The sequence below is a fragment of the Notamacropus eugenii genome, chromosome X, assembly GCF_028372415.1.
Source record: "Notamacropus eugenii isolate mMacEug1 chromosome X, mMacEug1.pri_v2, whole genome shotgun sequence".
Lineage (NCBI taxonomy): Eukaryota > Metazoa > Chordata > Mammalia > Diprotodontia > Macropodidae > Notamacropus > Notamacropus eugenii.
Window position 1 is genome coordinate 80,448,081 of NC_092879.1, and position 13,050 is coordinate 80,461,130.

The following is a 13,050-nucleotide window of genomic DNA, read 5'->3' on the forward strand; positions in this document are numbered from 1 at the left end:
GAAATATTAAATACATCCTTTTCAGATCATGATGCAAATAAAAATAACATTTAATAAAGGCCCATGGAATATACATTAAAAATTAACTGGAAACTAAATAATCTAATCCTAAAGAATTAGTAGGTCAAAGAAAAAAATCATAGAAACAATCGATAATTTCATTAAAGAAAATGACAATAATGAGACAACACACCAAAATTTATGGGATGAGGCCAAAGCAGTACTTAGGGGAAAACTTATCTCTCTAAATGCTTACATCAATAAAATAAAGAGCAAATCAATGAATTGGGCATATAACTTTAAAAAAAAAAAACCTAAAAAAAGAACAAATTAAAAATCTCCAATTAAATAGCAAATGGGAAATCTTGAAAATCAAGGAGAGATTACTAAAACTGAAAGTAAGAAAAACATTAAACTAATAAATAAAACTAGGAGCTTCATTTTATGAAAAAAATAATAAAATACATAAACCACTGTTTAATTTGATTTTTAAAAAGGAAAAAGAAAACCAAATTACCTGAATTAAAAATGAAAAGGGTAAAAGCACCAGCAATGAAGAGGAAGTTAAAGGAATTATTAGGAGCTATTTTGCCTAATTATATGCCAATAAATCTGACAATCTGACTGAAATAGATGAATATTTACAAATATATAAACTGACCAAATTAACAGAAGAGGAAATAGAATAAATAATCCCATCTTAGAAAAAGAATTAAATAAGCCTTCAATGAGCTCCCTGAGAAAAAAATCCACAGAACCAGATGACTTCACAAGTGAATTCTACCAAACATTTAAAGAATAATTAATTCCAATACCATATAAACCATTTAGAAAAATAGGCAAAGGAGGACCACTAAATTCCTTTTATGGCAAAAATAAGGTGCTGATACAACCAAAAAAAAAAAAAAGAACAGAGAAGAAAACTATAGACCAATTTCCCTAATGAATATCAATGTAAAAATTTTAAATAAAATACTAGCAAGGAGATTACCAAAGATCACACACGATGACCAGGTGGGATTTACACCAGGAATGCAGGGGTGGTTCAACATTAGGAAAACTATCAGCATAACTGACCATATCAATAACAAAAACAACAATCATATAATTATCCTGATAGATGCGGAAAGAACTTTTCTCAAAATACAACAGTCATTCTTATTAAAAACATTAGAAAGCAGAGGAATAAATGGAGCCCTATGTAAAATAATAAGTAATATTTATCTAAAACCATCAGCAAGCATTATCTATGATGAGGATAAGCCAGATGCCTTCCCAATAAGATCAGGGATGAAGCAAGGATGCCCATTATCATCACTATTATTCAATATTGTAGTAGAAATACTAGCTACAGAAATAAGAGAAGAAAAAGAAATGTAAGGAATTAGAATAGGCAACATGGAAACAAAACTATCATTCTTTGCAGATAATATGATGGTATACTTAGAGAATCAACTAAAAAACTAAATGAAATAATTAAAAACTTAAGCAAAGTTTTGGGATATAAAATAAACCCACATAAATCATCAGCATTTCTATATATTACCAACAAAATCCAACAATAAGACATAGAAGGAGAAATTCCATTTAAAATAACTGTAAACAATATAAAACACTTAGGAGTCTACTTGCCAAAACAAACTCAGGAATTATATGAACACAATTACAAAACACTTTTCACACAAAATCAGATCTGAACAATTGCAAAAATATGAATTGCTCATGGGCAATTCAAGCTAATATTATTTGTTAAAATGACAATTCTACCTAAATTAACTTATTTGTTCAGTACCATACCAAACTGCCCAAAAATATTTTATAGAGCTAGAAAATATAATAACAAAATTTATCTTGAAGAACAAAAGGTCAAGTATATCAAAGGAATTAATGAAGAAAAAATGTGAAGGAAGGTCTAGCCCTACCAGATCTCAAACTGTATTACAAAGCAGTAATCATCAATCTGGTACTGGCTAAGAAAGAGTAGATTAGTAGATTAGTAGAACAGATTGAGGACACAATATAGAGCAGATAATGGTCATAGTAATCTAATGTTTAATAAACACAAAGATCCCAGTTTTTAGGAAGAGAACTCACTATGTGACAAAAACCATGGGGAAAACTGTAAAGCAGTTTGGCAGAAACAAGGTATAGAATAGACCAACATCTCATACTGTAAACCAAGATAAGATCAAAGAGGGTACATGATTTAAACAGAAAGAGTGATACCATAAACAAATTCGGAGAGCATCAAATAGTTTACTAGGTCTATGGATAAGTGAAGCATTCATGACCAAAAAGAGATGGAGAGCATTACAGGATTTAAAATGGATAATTTTGATTATATTAAATTAAAAAGGTTTTGCAAAACAAAACCAAAGCAACAAGAGTAGAAGGAAAGCAGAAAATTGGGGGGGGGGGGGAGAATTTTTACAGCAAGTTTCTCTGATAAAGGCCTCATTCTCAAATACATAGAGAAACGAGTCAAATTTGTAAGTCATTCTCCAATTGATAAATGGTCAAAAGATATAAACAGGCAGTTTTGAGATGAAGAAATCAAAACTATCTACAGTCATATGAAAAAATGCTCTAAATAACTTTTGATTAGAGAAATGAAAAAAAGACCAATTCTGAGGTACCACCCTCGCAACCTATCAGATTGGCTAATATGACAGAAGATAGAATATTCAGAATACAGAATATGACAGAAAAGGAAAATGACAGATGTTGAAGGGGAACGTGGAAAAATTGGGACATTAGTGCACAGTTCATAGAGTTGTTCTGGAGAACAATTTGCCCAAAGGGCTATCAAACTGTGCATATCCTTTGACCCAGCAATACTATTATGAGATCTGTATCCTAAAACGATTAGAAAAAAAAGAAAAGGAAAAGGACCTATATATACAAAAATACTTCTGGCAGCTCTTTTTGTGGTGGTAAAGAACTGAAAATTGAGAGGATGCCCATCAATTAGGGAATGGCTGAACAACTTGCAGTATATGATTATGATGGAATACTATTGTGCTACAAGAAAGACAAGCATGAAGCTTTCAAAAAAAATCTGGAAAGACCTACATGAACTGATGCATAGTGAACTGAGCAGAACCAGGAGAACATCATACACAGTAACAGCAATATTATATGATGATCAACTGTGAATGACTTAGCTATTCTCAGCAATACAAAGACCCAAGACAATCCCAAAGAACTTATGATGAAAAATGCTACCCAGCTCCAGAGAAAGAACTGCTGGAGTCTGAATGAAGAACAAAATATATTACACTTTATGGGGGGGGGGGGGGCGGTTTTATCTGTGTTTCCTTTCACAACATGACTAATATGGAAATATGTTCTCCATTATAGTACATATATAAACTATATCAAATTGCTTGCCTTCTCAATGAGGGGGAATGAGCGGGAAGGAGGGAGAGAATTTGGAACTCAAAATCTTAAAAAGCAAATGTTAAAAATTGTTTTTACAAATATTTTTTAAAACCAACTACAACAACAACCCCACTGGCCAAGCTGTCTGTATGTATGTCCTTGTGATCAGATTTAAAAAAAAAAAGTTCCAATATGATGACATTGAAGCAATTATATTTTGATAGAATGAAAATCAAAACAAACATACAATGTCTTTTCTGAAACACAGTGAAAACACCTTCAAAATTTAAACATCAGACCTTTTCTGTCAGAGAATTACATAATCTTATACGTCTCAAACCCCTCTGTGATCCGTAAAATGTGAACAGGCACCAGCAACATTTTAAAAGGTTGATATCACTTTCCAAATCATTCATAAACACATCAGGAACATTCCAGAGTTTCAGTTTAAAAAACCTTGCATGGAAATTGGAAAACAGATGATTTGGCATGAGTAACAGGTCAATTATATGGAATTATAATTATTTCTGTGTATTGGGAGTTTATGTTAAACATGAGAATGTGAGAGTGAGCAGCAGTATTTGATTTTAATTGCTAAAGCCTGGGTTATCCAAAACATCATGAGAACACTGGAGAAAATGAGAAAATGACATGAGGCTAGGGAGCTGAGACGCCTGGTACAGAGGGAACTCTAGGAACAGATGCAGCCCTCTCTGAGGAATTGGCTTAAACTTCTGATTTACAGGATGGAGTCAGCTTCTCCCCGAGAGTCTGCTCCACAGTTAGATAACTCTCTTTGCCTTTCTAGGTACTAAGAGCACAAGCCATACATTCCCATCAATATATGGCTGAAGACCTGCAAAGCATTTTTCACAAAAACAGCAAATTTGAAAGCTTTCGTTAGCTCCTTCACCATCCCTAACACTGACAAAGGAAAGTTTCATATAAAGTCCCAAATAAGACAAATGGTAAACATGTTCCAAACCTGTAGGCAAAACAAAGGATAAATAACCCAAGTTGTCAGCATGACACAATGGAAGGCTTCAGAAGGAAATATGTAAGCTCCTAAATAAGATCCTACTATGGTAGGAAAGGGAGCAAGGTCACCTCTCCCTCTTGGCCAAGGGAAGATGAATCAGACACTCAAGCAATTCCATCAATCTACAAACAGGTCAGTGACCCCTTGCCAATAGGGAACTGGGCAGAGCCATAGGATAGAACCTCAGAGGTCACCTAACCCAATCCCCTCATTTTGCAGGGAAGGAAACTGAGGACCCAGTGCAATGACTTGACTTGCCCAAGATCACTCAACACACTGCAGTGGTGGAAAAGGGAGCAAAGGGGATGAAGGGGGTCACAGTACATAAAACTAGCTCCATAGAGTATTCTCACGACATCTGTGTGGAGAAAATGGGAAGATACATTAAGTGAGCCAACCAAAAAGATGCATTATCTTCCTCTTTCCTTCTTACTATTCATTTGTTCAGTACTCCCTAGACTACAAAACAGGGGGATGGAGGTCTGGGCATAAAGGCAAAGGAGAACATGATCAGTCATAGGATCTAAAGCTTGAAGGAGTCCTCATCTACTTCAACTCCTTCATTTTTTTACAAGTGGGGACACTGGGGCCCCAGGAAGTAAAAACACTTGCTTAAGGTAACACAAAGAAGAGGCCATCTTTGAATGTTCATCCCCTGATTCCAAACCCATTACTCTTAGAATCTTAATGATCAAAGCACAATGTCATAGTCCTTTCTACTGAAAGGGATGGATCAAGAAAGTCAAAGGACTGCACTTCTAGTTGCAGCTCAGGCACTTTATTTCCAATGGAAGTGGTAGAAGGGAGAGAGGAATGGACCTAGCATCAGGAAGACCTCAGCTCAAATCCAGCCTCATACACCAGCCAGCTGTGTGACCCTGGGCAAGTCACTTAAACTGTATACCTCAGTTTCCTCAACTGTAAAATGGGAATAAGAGCCCCTACCTAGGATTGCTTAAAGGAGAAAACATCTTTGCTTTGCAAACCTTAAAGCACTAAGTAAATGCTATTAATCTCACTTTACCTTTTTCAAGAAAATCTTTATAAAAAAAAGTATTCCACACTTTGCTTTCATAAAGCAAAGGGGAAAAAAATCCAACCTTTTCATGACAATTCAGGATCATGATCACAGATATCAAGTCACAGAGTCTGAGAGCTAAAGGAACTGAGTGCAAATACCCCATTTTCCAGATGTGGAGCTCAAGATACCCTCCATTATTTGGTCCTTAGAGGCAGAGGACTAGAACCTGAGTCTCCTTGGTCTTCATCTTCCTACCTCAACTGTTAGGCTAGGCTGGTTTTCAGTGGTGGCCTAGGGAATGACCGTAGGGCTAGTGGGGGAGGTGGGTTATTTGTCCCCATACAGAATGATCAGAAACTGCAAGGTATTAAGAGTTGGGCCTTTTTCCTTCAACTTTTTGTTTCCTCCCATGCTGTCAGCCTGGTTTATGTCAATACATGATCCCCCTTCTATTTTGTTATTTTTAGTATGTGCTAAACTAGGGGATCTGATCGTCTTGCCTGTTAGAACAGAAAGTTACTAAGACCTGAATGAGCTTGGTTGGGTTCCTCAATGAATGAAGCAAAGGAAGCTTTCTAAAGTGAGATCCTCTCACCCCCTGGGGTCATTTTTCCCCTTTCAAATCTCTTAAAGCCTTTAATAGGAACTTCATTTCAATTACAGAAGTAGAAAGGAACAGAGATCATCTCTCTCGAGCTGTGTCCTTTACAACATACCCACCAAATGGCCCTCCTGCAAGAAGGAATCCACTGTCTCCTGAGGTGGCCCACTTCACTTCTGAACACCTCTAATTGTAGCACCGCTACTGCTACTTCAGCCCTCCATGGCCAACAGGCCCAAATCAAAGGCCCCTTCTATGTGTCAACCCTTCTCTCCAATCTAAATATCCCTAGCTCTTTCAGCTGAGCCTTGGATGGCTTGATATCAAGGTCCTTCAGCACCCTCACCATGCTCTAATTGATCAATGTCCTTCCTAATAAAGGCACCCAGGCCTGGAAATAATATAAATATATAGTAATAGAAAAGACAAATATATAATAAAATAATATGAATATGTAAATAAGACTAATACTCCAAAGATGATGTGACCAGAAAGGAGTATAATAGGGCTATTACCAACTTATTCCTGGACACTGTATCTTTCAGGGTTTCCTTGACTCATGGTAGCTTTCATCTTATATTGAGCTTTCCGTCCAGTTAAAAAATCCTACTTTCTTTCAGATCAACTGCATGACCAGATGAACCTCCTCCTTCTTGAACTTGTGGTGGTAAACATTTCAGATTCATCTTATTAAGTTCATCCCAATGTTCTAAGAGCCTGTCAGGATGTTTCTACATCTTAATTGCCAACTAACATGCTAACTAGCCCTCCCTCACTTTGTCATGTGCATATCTGATAAGCATGCCATCCATACGTTTATGTAAATCACTGATATCTGTTATAAACAGCTTTCCCCATCCCTTCCAAAAGTTTGAGGGCTTGTAATTTTTCACAAAAGAGTCAGACAGGCCAGTAAAGCAACAGGCCTTTATTATGGCACATTTTTAAACAAACAAATGAAGTTCCAAGACCGTAAGTCAAATGGGTCAGAGGCATGGAGAAACAGTGGGCAAGGGAGTGGGGTGGGGAGACAAAGGATGTATCTAGATCTCAATTGCCAGAGCCTAATGTGATGGTCTTCAGGGGCCACAGCAGGAAGAATTAAGTGTGTGGGGAGCAAAAGGGATGCAGTCAACGATCTTTTGGTGAAGCTGCCTTCCGATTTGGCATACCCAGGTTCCACCAAGCTTTCCTCTTCTCTTCCTAGTTGATGTGTGGGATGGCTGGGTTCTTCCTCTCTTCCACATGCCAAAGCAATTCTGGTTTTACAAGGAGGGAACACGGGAACATAGAACTATAGAATGGGAAACAGAAGGGACCTTACAGGTCACATAGTCCAATCTCCCCATGTTATAATGATGAAAATGAGATCTGGAGAGGCTAAGTGATGAGATACTTAAAGAGAAGTATAAATATGAATTATATTGTTGCCCAAAGTAATAGTGGCAGAACTAGGATTCAAACTCAAGCCCTCTGATAGGCTCCCCAGTTCGGTTATCAGAGGCCCATAAGATAGCAAACCTAGAAAACTTTCTAGGAAAGGCAAAAAGAGAAAATATGTCGGGAACAGAGGCAGCCTGCCACAAGTGAGTCTTTTGGGGATTATCAGAGGTTTTGGGGATTATCAGAATAGCAGAGGGCCAAAGACAAACCCCTGGAGCACTCTACTAGAAACTACCATCAAATGCTGGGCACGGCCATTTAAGCAGCTCTGAAAGTAATTTACTATATTAACATGCAGCCCACATCATTCCACTCTGTCCAAAACAACATGAGAGATGTGGCTAAAATCTGGGAAAATATCTACAATTATTTCTCTTCATCTACTGATCTAATAACCTTGAGGTTAATTGAGAATACCCTGTTCTTGAGAAAGCCACTCTGACTGTAAAATGTTCACTAACAATTCTTTTCATGTGTTCTAGGATTTCATCAGAAACCTAAGTCAAGCCAATGAGGCCACAGCTGCAGATTCCCCTTTCTTCTCTTATTTTTTAAAAATGTGCACAGCATTTGTGTCTCTTCATTTACCACCATTTATCAAAGATCACAGAGTGAGTTAACAATCACATCCAATAGTTTTTTGTTTGTTTGTTTTTAGTATCCAGGGAAGTGGTTCATGTAGAATTGTGACTTTGAACTCATGAGGAGCAGAATGTGCTCTCCTCCTAACTATCTCCATACTTATCTCACCTTTGTATAGCCCTTCTATCTGTCATTTTCAGCATTCGTTTGAAGCTGCGAGCTAGCAAGGCCTCTGTCATCTCTTTGAATCTCCACATCAGTGATTTTGTTGCTGCAAGTAAGCCCTGCAACAATGAACATGACAATCCCTCTGTGACTTAGGACAAGGTCTTTGGAGACCTGCAGTGACTGAAAAATTTATCAACATGATGTGGAGCCTCTCAGAAATTAGTTAAACCGGTCTTTGGATAACATATATGGTCTATCATTTGTCTTGTATTCTGAGCCTTTCCAGCTTTGTAGATCCCTGTCAGAGCTTGGAGTTAAATTTTCATAGCCTTTGAGACCTTCCATGTCATAAAGAAGCATTAAAGGGGAGTTTGAGGGAAAGTTAGACACCTATTTATTGAGTAAATGAATCTCTTTTGGTTGCTCCAAGGCCCTTCTTGCTTTCAAGTTCTGAGCTGTGTTCTACATAGCTGAGACTGCTAGATGAGCCAACACTGTACCTGTATGTTTGACTTCTAACCCAGGATTCTTTCCAATATTCCACAAAACAAAATGTGCATTAAGGTGAGGGAGAAGGGAAAGAAAAAGGTGGTCACTTAGGAATATAAGTTCCATTATTGGTTAAAAAAAACAAAAACAAAAAAACCACAGAAGAGATTTCCAAGGCCCTCTTCTCTCCATGAGTAACCTAAAGTCAGAAAACCCATTTCTTCTTAATGAGCAAAGTGGCTGCTTCCTTTTATGTTCTCACTGTCCCCTCTATTCTATCTCTACTTAAAAATTATTTCATTAGCTTCCACTTGAAGGCTCAATGCACTAGCTACACTTTAGTGAAGAAAAGGGAATGGATTTAATTTAAAAGGATGCACACAGAACTGCTTCAGTTTTAAAAACATAATTTCCAAAGAAAACTCTCTCCCTCTAATATGGTCCAACAGAAATTAACCAAGGTCAACAAGGTTTAAAAGAAGACTCACAGATGACTTTATTTGATAATGGTAAATGGTTTCTTGATGACATTTTAAAGAACTAAATTTCCTAAAAGAAATATTGCATCTCAGTACATTTTGCTAAGCTTCTGCTATATTCAGGATTAATGTGTTAAATAAAAATATTGCTTTTTCTATGATTCACTCAACTAATGTAGTCAGTAATGGAAAATTAATTCCAGGAAGTTATTTTATAAGTGTTATATTCAAAATAAAGTCAAATCATTCCAATTAAATTAACAACCCTAATTTTAAATATGAATATGTAAAAACCTCACTTCACTAGTGTTCATTTGAGCTCCTTTTGATCCAATTCTATTTCCATAGCATCTAATAAATAGCAAATTCTTCAAGCCTAAAAAAAAATCAGTGTCCCTAATAGAACCTAAATCTGTCATTATTAAGAGAAACTTTAAAGTGCATGGCTGTATGTGGAATTTAAAAGTATGTCAAATAAGTTCTTCCCATACATGCAGGAATAACAGTTTCCTCCCATTACACCAGACTCTTCCTGCTGTAGTATTTCATATCAGTTATGGCACTTTCCCACCACCAGAGTTCAATTACCACAGATTCAACATAGGATAAGTTCCACACTTTCCATTGCATCATTACACAAAATATTTATTCCAAGAATTAGCAATAGCTAATTACAAGAATTAGTGAGTCTAAGGTGTTAACCGGAATCAAGTGAATAAAAACCTCATAATGATTTCAGCAACTTAAAAAAACCCACTAAAATCCTGAGCATCGAGATTGTAAGAAGAAACAATATCATGTGCTAAATTGGATCTGTTTTCACTTTTCAGGAACAAACTAGGGCCTAGTCTAGTCCTTGGGTGCAGCCTTTGGACTGAATTCAAGTTGTTTTTGGAGGGGGGAAGGCAGGGCAATTGGGGTTAAGTGACTTGCCCAAGGTCACACAGCTAGTAAGCCTGTCAAATGTCTGAGGCCAGATTTGAACTCAGGATCTCCTGATTCCAGAGCCCCTGCTCTACTCACCGTGTTACTTAGCTGCCCCTCTGAGTCCAAGTTTTAAAGAACAAATCCTTTTATTAAGGGGATTTGTTCCATGATAACTGGATTCCGTCAGAGGGCCACATTTGAGGACCTAGAGGGCTACATGTGGCCTTGAGGACCTGCACTAGGCAGAATGGAAGGGCAATTTTATAGATGTTTTCTTTTCTTTCATCCTCTTCAAAATGAAAAGTAATTCCACTTTGCTTTCATCTAACACCTATTCACTGGAGACATATGCCTTTTCCAGATATGTATAACTGCAGTAAGTAACACATATAAGTTTTCTTCTTAGAGAAATTCGGTATAAAACCTTCATTCACTCCAACCCTTAACATATAGTGGCTACTGCTACTCGGTGGCCGCTAACCTGGAAACAGTTTGCAGGATGGCCAGAATCAAGGAAAATGAAGCATCCTAGGAGTTTCTCTCATCTCTAAGCATCTTGGGCATGAGGTAGTCCCATTCACAGGTCCTATGACAAAATTAACATACTTGCATTTTTAAAGGAAAGAAAGCATCAGTTGACCCCTGCCACACAAAAGTTCTGCATTCTCTCCCCCAGATGCATGAAATACTAGAACACCAAGTTAAGGCAGATCAGGATCGCCCATCCCTCAAAGTTCTCAAAAATCTGACAGTGGGCAGGCCGGCGGGCAAGCAAAACGTTTTCTTGGACAGGAGGAAAAGTGACCCTCAAGTAAAAGAAGCCGGGACTGTCTACGACCACCCCGTTTACTTCCCGACCCCCACCCCGTCATTTCGCCTCGCACCAAGACCGAACGACTCCCCTAACCCTGCAGTTGGCACTTTTCGTCAGCACACAACAGCTCTTGAGCTCCTGCTTGGAGGAATCGAGTACCTGAGAATTTAAAGAGTGGAGAGAGAGCCCGAAAGAGTGGGCAAGGTCACCCGGAAGGCAGCCTGCGAAAGGAGCTCCCCTAGCCCAGGTCAGCCCCAGCGCCCCAGCTCCCCCACCGCAATCCGGAATGAGAACATCCCGAGTTCAGCCTCCCGACTCGAGTCAGGCTCCTAGTGCAGTTAGCCCAGCCCCGCCTCGGAGTGCCAAGGGCTGGCGCCGACTCCGGCGGCCCCGGAGGAGCCCCTAAACGGGGCCCCTCCTCGGGCATCAAGGCCCGCCGCCTGTCCAGAAGTCACGGCCCGCCCGAGGCCAAGTCCTGAAGCTTTACGTACCGGTCCCTATCACCACCACATCGAACTCCGAAGGGAGTTTGTCTGCCATCTTGAGAAGGGAAGAATCACGTGACGAGATCTGCCGGAAATGGCTTCTCGACTCTTCGTCCGCAGCCGGAACCAGGAGCGCAATGCGTTCTGGGAATTGTAGTTCCTCGTTGGACCGAAGACGAGGAGGCTTCTGGGGAGGCAACATTTGAACCCAGCTCTCCACTTTGTAAACCTTGAAGCTAGGTGGGGTAGTGGAAAGAGTGGTGGCCCTTGAAACAGGAAGACTGAAGTTCAAGTTCAGCCTCACACGCTGGCTAACTTTGTGACCCTGGGTAAATCACTTCGTCTCTGCTTGCTTTACTTTCTCCAGTTGTAAAATGGCGGTAGTAACAGCACCTGCCTCACAGAGTGGTTATAGAAATCACAGGAGATAATATTAATGTAGGACTGTTGCTTAAAGACCCTACAGAAATCATAATAGGATGTAGTGGGAAGCATTTGTACTTGTATAGTAGCTCTGCACTATGCCTGGAAGGAACGCCCAAAAGTGATTACAATATTTTTAGCAGGTAATAAGAGAGTCATAGAGGATACGACCAGCAAGCAACCTCCTCTTTTTTTTTTTAACAGCTGAGGAAACTGAGTAACACAGCAGAGACTAGTTCGTGGTTGGTGTCTTTTTCCACTACATGGTTCCTCAGGTTTTCATTCTCCAGACTGAGGTCTGGTTAGTATTCTGACCCAGAAGAATTTGAAAATCAAAAAATATGAGTTTAACAAATGAATGGTGAATTGTTGCCATGACTGGTGTAGAAAATCCATAGTGGATAATATAGATTGTAAGTTGATGTGATCTTTGCAAATGACTGGGGTATGCCAAGCACTGAAGCATTATATAGATTTTATAGATGAGGGAAATTGAGGCTGAGAGAGGTTAAGTGATTTCCTAATGGTTACACAGCCAATGAAGTGGCTAAAGTCGATTTCAAACAAGTCTTCCTGACCCCAAGTTCAGCAGATGGGCAAACTAAGGCTCAGATAGGTTAAGTGACTTCCAAGAAAGTATACAGCTGGTAAGCATCTGAAGCAGGAATGAATCCAAGTGAGGAAATGGACTAAGGAAGATTAAGAGATTCGCCATAAAGTCACTGAACTAGGAAAGGAATTAAAGCCCAAGTCTTCCTGACCTCTGAATCTGGACCTCTGTCTACTCATACTATATTACCCCTAAAATGGAGGCAATAACAAGGATGTTATCCAAAGAACAACTACTTCTCTTCCCCCAGGACTTCCGCACATTCATCTTAGCTCTGACCCTCCACTTTCCACATGAACATTCCCATGCTCTGTTCCTATCCTACTTGGACCCAGAACAAAGTATGCTTCCTCCTCCTGCACCATGAATCAAGCCAGTTTCCCATAAATGCATTGTTTGGCATGCCTTCATTTGTACCAGCAGTCCCAGAAAACAATTTGGTAAGATAGATTGGTCACAGTCATCTTGTTTGGGGAAAAAAAGAAAGGCTCTGGGAATTACTACCAAATGAATGAGAAGCAGAGATTTGCCTTCATGAAAAGCAATGGCTGTACCAGTGAGCCAAAGCACCACTGGATGGTTGCTTGG

At 39.0% G+C, this 13,050-nt stretch overlaps 1 protein-coding gene across 2 annotated transcripts in view; it reads right to left on the reverse strand.

Annotated features, from left to right (window-relative positions):
- CHM (CHM Rab escort protein) overlaps positions 1 to 11,504 on the reverse strand; it is a 211,662-nt gene extending 200,158 nt beyond the window's left edge. For both annotated transcript variants that reach the window (XM_072626063.1, XM_072626062.1), the window contains exon 1: positions 11,436 to 11,504. In XM_072626063.1, the coding sequence (XP_072482164.1) occupies positions 11,436 to 11,484 (49 nt within the window). In that variant the 5' untranslated portion in view covers positions 11,485 to 11,504. The remainder of the gene's footprint in view (positions 1 to 11,435) is intronic.
- Between the last annotated feature and the right edge of the window lie 1,546 nt (positions 11,505 to 13,050).